The following is a 7,861-nucleotide window of genomic DNA, read 5'->3' as shown; positions in this document are numbered from 1 at the left end:
CTTAGTGGTCCCCTAATGCTGTATCTGAAGACTCTTTATATAGACCTTAGTGGTCCCTTAATATATTTTAGTCTAGAGTCAGTGCAACGACACTGACATTGGAATCTCTAAAGTCCTAAGAGGCTAAAAAATGCAAAACCTCAGATTATTTTCTTCTCATTCTCCTCCCAGCCTTGAGAAAGCACTGCGTAAACAGTCATTCGTTATTTTGGGATGCATTTGTGAACCGAGATTTGAAGTCCGGGTCATTTCGTGGACACACACACATACAAATACTGTACAAACAGACACATAAAGACACTGTGGTACACACAGGCGGGGACACACACAGGCAGGATACGGCGCATGCAGACACACACACACACTCACTGGGAGGAAGAGGCTCGTCAACGCGTTGGTATCGGTGGATGTCGTGACGCACAGACGGGAGCGAGCGGACGGGATGGCCGTTAACGTGAGCGCCTGGACACAGAAAACACACGACAGACAGAGGACGTTTTGTTTTAATGTGATGAAAAGGATAAAATATAAAAATGTATTGTTTGGATGTCACTGTTGATGAGATAACTTTTAAGCAAGTACAGTCACGGACAAAATTATTGGCACACCTGGAACTTTTCCAGAAAATGCACCAAATTTGCCTTTTTTCTTCTGCTTTTGTGTGCTGTTCCAATGCACTTATAGATAGATAGATAGATAGATAGATGGATGGATAGATGGATGGATAGATGGATGGATAGATAGATGGATGGATAGATAGATGGTTAGATAGATGGTTAGATAGATGGATGGATGGATGGATGGATGGATGGATGGAATGGCATGGATAGGAGGATTGGTGGATAGATAGATGGTTAGATATGATTGGATGGATTAGATGGATAAGATAAGATGGATAGAGATTGGTTAGTATGGTTAGATAGTGGGATAGATAGATGAGATGTGGATGGATGGATGGATGGATGGATAGATGGATAGATGGATAGATGGATAGATGGATAGATAGTATGGATAGATAGATGGAAAGATAGAGGTGGTATAGATAGATGGATGGATTGGGAGTATGGATGGATGGATGGATGGAGGTTATGGATGGATATGATGGAAGATGGAAGATAGATGGATAGTAGATGGTTAGATAGATGGTAGATAGATGATGGATGGAGGATGGATGGAGGATGGATGTGGATGGATGGATGGATAGATGTAGGATAGATGGATAGATGGATAGATGGATAGAGGATAGGATGTGATAGATGGATGGATAGATGGATAGATGGATAGATGGATTAGATGGATAGAGGTAGTGGTGTATGGATGGATAGAGATGGATGGTAGATGGATGGGATAGATAGATGATAGATAGATGATAGATAGATGGATAGATAGATAATACTTTATTTATCCCACAGCGTGGAAATTCCTTTGTTACAGCAGCATTCTCAACAATAAGAGCAAAAAACAAACAAACAAACAAACAAGTAAACACACAAGAAAGACAGGCAGACAGCAGACAACAAGCAGCAGGTAGACTGAAGTAACGTGGCGTCACATAAAGGTTTTGTAAAGTAAAGTGCGGCTGCCATAGTACAAAAAATAACAATATTGCAGTGTAAGTAAGTGACGTTAAAATTAAATTGAATTGAATAGGTAATAAACATGTGTATACCAACACATTTGTCATTGCAACACTTTTCTGGGAGAAATGGTGCATTTCCTGTACAAAAGTTCCAGGATGTGCCAATAATTTCGTCCATGACTGTGTGACCCTTTCAAACCCAAACAACCTTTATAATGTCAAACAAATGTATTTCTTGGGATTTCAAAAACGTCATTTAAAGTTGAGTACCTTCCTCTCCATCTGTTTCCGTGGTGACTTGCTCTGAGTCCGCAGAGCCCGCCTCCTCGCGTGGCTTCGTCTCCGCCACTTCCTGTTCTGCAGCCCCGCCCCCGGCGGCCTGCAGGCTCAGCCTCCTCATGGTGATCTCTGCGACCACCACCACGTGCTCGCCGGCTGGGGGGGCGGCCTCGGTGACAGCCACCTGCCCCCCCCCTTCGTCGCGTACAGCTGGAGTAGTAGTCGGTGGGGTCCCGGGAACCACGTCTCCCCCGGGATCTATGGCTGCCTCCGCTCCCTCCTCCGCGTCCTACAAAACATCCCCCAAAAATGAGTGAAAACAGAAGACAAAGTGATGACCATTAAACATGAGGATGATCTATGAAATAAATTTACATTTACAGTGATATGTAAAAAAAATATCTGTGAATTTATTCACTTAATGAGGCTGATTTCTGCTCCTGCGTTAAATTGTCGCCATGGGTAAATGTAAATGTGCTGTATTTATATAGCGCTTTTCCAGTCTTAACAACTGCTCAAAGCGCTTTTACATCTACAGGATACATTCACCATTCACACACATTCATACACTGTGGCCGGGCTGCCGTACAAGGTGCCACCTGCTCATAGATAAACACTCCACAACACCACTCGATGGCGCAGCACCGGGGCAACTCGGGGTTCAGTGTCTTGCCCAAGGACACTTCGACGTGGGATGCAGGGCCGGGGATCGAACCCCCAACCTTCCGATTGGCAGGCAACCGCCCCTATGGGTAGTCCATGTGCCGTAGATACGAACCCTAACGTGTACGTGTGACGTGCAACTCTCAAAAAAAATGTTACACACGTCACGGCGGTGCAGATTGCAACAACTGTGATTGGTCCCCTTGGCTGCGGCTCGGTGGTTTGGTATCCACCCCCTTCACTTATTTCTGGTTCTCCTCTCCCTAAACAACACCACGGAGAGGGTTAACTGCTGCTACAGATTTCCACCGGTGGTCAGAAAGCAGGGGGAGACACTTTGTTCTCCTACTAACCACACACGTACTCATCTCGCTCCACACTAACACCACACACACACACCACACACACACACACACACCACACACACACACACACACACACACTACACACTCAAACAACACACACACACACACACACACACACACACACACACACACACACACACACACACACACACACACACACACACACACACACACACACACAACCACACACACACACACACACACACACACACACACACACACACACACACACACACACGCCAGTCCTGCTCTTCTCTTAACCCTCGTGTTGTCTTCCCGTCAACCATGAAACTTAAGCGTTTTGGTCACTTTTTATCAACATTATTGTCGCTTTTTCTGACTTTTTTGTCAATTTTTCAATGTTGTGGTTGCTTTTTGTTGTTTTTTCCCAGAGTTTTTTGAAGTTTGAGGTTGTTTTTTCTATCCAAAAGCTTATTTTGACGGCCGTTTTTTTGTGACAAAAAAAAAAAAATTAACTGAAAACGGGTCAAATTTGACCCAAAGACAACATGAGGGTTAAAGAGACTGATGCAGAAACCAGTGCACGAGTATTAACATCAGACCACTTGCGTAGGCTACAGCGAAAGCTCTGCGTGGAGCCTCCGCACAACCATAAATCACGCTTAACACCCGTAGCAGCTCTTAACATGAAGTAGCATTGGACCCATCAGCCAGATAAACAATAAAAAGCTGAGAAATGCTTGACTTCACGGAAATATGCATTGGTGCATAGTGCAACGGCGTAATACGAGCACTTTAAATAAAAGCATGCCCTTAATGTGATTTTTATTTCCCCCCTGCCTTAGAAGGACAATGAACTCACCACAGCAGTAGTCGCTGTGATTGGACAGCTCTCTGATGATGAGAATACTGTCTGTGGAGCTGTTGCCATGGAACAGGTGTCCATCTCTGAAGAGGGGTCCTCACCATGCTCCCTTCCTTCCTCATGCGCCTCACCCTCTGGCAAAGCATCATGGGACAACGCCTCCGTGAAAGGAGCCTCATCCACTTCGGAAAAGACGTCCAGCTCCAGAACATCCTCCAAATCCAGACCTGCCCCCATCTCCAGTGCCACCTCGGCCTCAGGGGGCACTTCTTCTGTCCTAAGACCTGCACCCTCGGGCTCCTCCAGCACTACGGGCCCCAGCTGCTCTGGCTTCTGGTGGACCTCGGGAAACGGATCCTCTTCATCTGGGCCCCCTACATCTAAAGGTTCTCCGTTCATCAGCAGCGGCGACAGCGGCACCGGAACAACGTCATTGGCACCGGACCTTTCATCGTCCTCGTCCGAATCAATGTGCAACATGGCGCTGAGCCTCGTGTGTGTGGGAAAGCTGGAGCGCAGTTTAGGTGAGGCCGCTCCCAGGGGTCTCTCACCGGGGCCTTTGGGGGCCTCGATAGCAGCCAGGCCCTCACTGAGGGACCTCTGGAGCATTTCATGGCAAGATAGACTTTCATGCTCAACAAATCTACCCCGGGCTCCAACATGAGGCAGGTCCTTTTCTGGGAAGGCCATGGCTCCACCTTCCCACATGCCTTGGGAGCCCTGGGAACCGGTAGGAGAGGGGCCTGAAGAGACCACTCCTGGAAGATGATGGGGCATGTCTTCATCATCGGATGGAGTCCCTGGAGCTCCGTTCAAGGATGAAATGCCAATGATGGACTCAGGAGAGGCACCTGCAGTAGGAAGAACAGGTTGCGTTTCGATGTTGAGAAAGACAAACGTAAAGAAAATAAATTCAGAAGTAGTGTCGGGTACAATTAAAAAGAAAGACTTACCATCAGGTCCAGTCGAAGTGAGCTCCAACTTGAACTGCAAATGGCCGCTAACGTGTTCAGTAGGCAGGCGCCGACACAGGGGGAAGCTCACAGGCTGGACCCTGGACAGCAAAGAGAAAAACAGACGTACTAACACCCTGGTATCGGTGACACTGCACACGCCAAATTTAAGTAATAAAGTCGTGAACTCTCTCTCATAACCACTGTGCTTCTGATTAAACTGAAGCTGGCTGTTGTCACATAGAGCACACATAGAGTATGTTATGTGTGTGTATATGTGTGTGTGTGTGTGTGTGCATGTTTTGTACCCACCCGGGTATTTTTTCAATTAGTCGTTGCACGGGGATAGTGAGCTGACCAAGGAAGCGTTTGATGATCGGTCGACTTTTCGCAAATTTGTCCTTTACCTCGATGTACAGGATGTCCGTCATTAGCGCTACAAACGTGTATTTCTGCAGAGAGGCAGACGGACATTTACAGTCAATACATCCTTGTATAATTGTGAACTGATAATGTATTGTTTTAAAGAGAATGCATGTCAATGTGTATTTGTATATGGGTATGTGAAAGGTGGATGCTCAGTGGATAGACTGTATATAAAGATGGATGATGCGTTTCCACTTACTCCCACTGTACAAAATATATAATATCAAATGTATAATGTATTCATGGAAGCCAAAATATCCCGGATACGGGCGCTGTCATGTTGTAATTTTGGAGCAGGGCAGTGGAGCCACGGTATCAAAGTCCCGCCCATACACCTGCCCAACCAATCGTGAGTCAATCAGCTGTCAATCATGACGTTTCCTCCCAGTTTTAATAGCATAAAATAACTAATAAATAACCAACTTGGGCTGATGTCCAATCAGCTGACATTGAGGGGGCGTGGTTTATGGCATATACCGCAGCCAGCCACCAGGGGGCCATCCAGGTGTTTTGGCTTCACTTACAGTCTACGCATTAACCACTGGCTCAGCGTTGTGGTGTAGTGCAGTGTTATAAAAGCCGTGTAGAAAGGACCTCTCCATGCCAGACGGGGTTGGTGGTGTTAGCGATGATGGCTGATCGGCGTTCCTGTCCGTGGTGGCTGAAGATGGGGAAGACGCTCCTCTTCCCCGGGTGGATGGACATCTTCAGGTATGGGTCCGGATTGAAAAACATCCCCTTCTTTAGGCCGGTAGCACGCAGATCTGTGACAAAGCGTTAGTGACAGCAGGCTAGTGAACAACAGTGTTAAATACTAAGAGGAAGTATATGGCCAATGCTCCGTTCCTCCGTAAACAAGATTTAAAGTCTACAGCCATGCTAGCAGCTCTTTAAGGCTGTACTTAGCCACTGATGTTAGCATGCTAACATGCTCACACTCACATGGTTTGTAGTGTTGTGAGGCTTCTGGAGATTTTCACCCCTAAAACTCACCTGTCAACGTGAAGCTGATCAGTTTCCGTGGATGTTCGATGCCTACCTGCTCTGACAGGCCCTCCACCTGAGAGGGAACACACAGCGTCACACTCCACCCCACAGACACACACAGCGTCACACTCCACCCCACAGACACAGACACACTCAGCTGTAATCCAGGGGACATGCTAACACACTCCCACTTGTGGTTGTCCTACTACATTCACATACTGTCCATCTAAAAGCTAATACAGGAGAAAACATGGCAGGTGGAGGATGCCCTGCACACACATGGTCAAACAGAGTGGACACACAATGTCCGCCTGAACCACTGTGGCCATTTTTCAAAGAATATTAAGAATAAATTTGTGCATTAATACAATCATTTGATCTTAAAATAAGTGTAATCTTTCATAATTATTTGATGTCATCATAGAGCTGCAAAGATGAATCCATAAGTTGTCAACTACTGATTCAGTGGCCGACAATTTAGATAATAGTTTAAACACTTTGAGCAATTTTACATAGAGCAGACAGACAGACAGACACACACACATATACAGAGAGACACACACAGACAGACAGACAGACAGACCGACCGACCGACCAGGACTGCAGGATTCTTCACAGTGATGCAGGGGGTCGTGGCTCTCAGGGCTCCGCTGACTCCATGGTAGTACTTGAAACAGATCTTAGTCTCAGCTGCGGAGGAAGCAGCAGACAGTTAGGAGATGTTGAAGAAGAGCAAACTAGGGATGCACCGAATCCGGGATTTGGGTTCGGATTCGGCCGACTATTATATACGGGGTTTCTGCCGACCCTTAGAATTATTTCCCACCGAACCGAGCCCTACGCTGTTGATTATGGGAAGGTGTTTACGTAGGTGGTGCGTTCAACGCAGTCGGCTGAGAGAAAGTGAAAATGGAAAAAAAAGTGATGTTTGGCAGCACTTTAAGCCAAAAGAAGGCCGTTCAAGTCCAGCTACATGTTCAATTTGCAATGTGGATTTGTCTCGTGATGGTGAGGACCCTACACAATACACACCATCGCCGCTGTTACAACATTTGTGTATGAAACATCTAAAAAGAATACAAGTTGTTGCGTTAAAAACTGGTGTTAACCAGACAGCGCCTCTCCCAGGTTGTCAGCTCTCATCGAACGGTAGCTTGTTAGCTAACGTTAGCTTGTTAGCTAACGTTAGCTTTCAAATTTCTATTTTCATTAACATTAAGTTGTTACATTTAACTATTTCAGAGGCTGTGGACGTTGTTTACTTCATTAATGGGTTTGCTAATGGACTGAGGATGGGAGGAGGATTCGGTATTCGGTTTCGGCAGAGTCTTAACCAATGGATTCGGTATTAGGGCCAAACCACAAAAATCTGAATTGGGTGCATCCATTAAACGTCAAAAAAAGTGACAAACATTGAAAGAAGTGTCAAAAGTGTAGAAAAAAAGTGTTAGTGTTTATTTTCAATTTTTGATGGGAAGACAACACAACGGTTAAAGTACACTTAGAAAAGATCAAACATTTTGTAAATGTGAATTAATTTGCCACTAAGTAGATAAAGTAAACATTAAGTTAACCATTAACCACTAACCACTAACCATTAACCACTAACCACTAACCATTAACCACTATAAACCATTAACCATAACCAAACTTAACCCCTGAACCAACTACCATTACCATTACACCCACCCGTAACCATACCATAAACCACTACCCTAACCATTACCACTGACACAACATTAACCACTAACTACACTACCACTACCATAAACCATTACCCATA

At 45.6% G+C, this 7,861-nt stretch overlaps 1 protein-coding gene across 1 annotated transcript in view; it reads right to left on the bottom strand.

The window, feature by feature from the left end:
* Positions 1 to 7,861, bottom strand: part of hecw2a (HECT, C2 and WW domain containing E3 ubiquitin protein ligase 2a) — a gene marked incomplete at its 5' end in the record, with an annotated part of 59,751 nt that overhangs the window by 34,809 nt on the left and 17,081 nt on the right. The window contains 8 exon segments of the mRNA XM_032529650.1: positions 370 to 462; positions 1,850 to 2,147; positions 3,710 to 4,563; positions 4,666 to 4,766; positions 4,978 to 5,117; positions 5,686 to 5,855; positions 6,085 to 6,151; positions 6,674 to 6,768. Of these exon segments, the coding sequence (XP_032385541.1) occupies positions 370 to 462; positions 1,850 to 2,147; positions 3,710 to 4,563; positions 4,666 to 4,766; positions 4,978 to 5,117; positions 5,686 to 5,855; positions 6,085 to 6,151; positions 6,674 to 6,768 (1,818 nt within the window).

This window comes from Etheostoma spectabile, chromosome 11, assembly GCF_008692095.1.
Source record: "Etheostoma spectabile isolate EspeVRDwgs_2016 chromosome 11, UIUC_Espe_1.0, whole genome shotgun sequence".
In the NCBI taxonomy this organism is placed as follows: Eukaryota; Metazoa; Chordata; class Actinopteri; order Perciformes; family Percidae; genus Etheostoma; species Etheostoma spectabile.
This window is presented reverse-complemented; position numbering and strand designations above follow the sequence as displayed.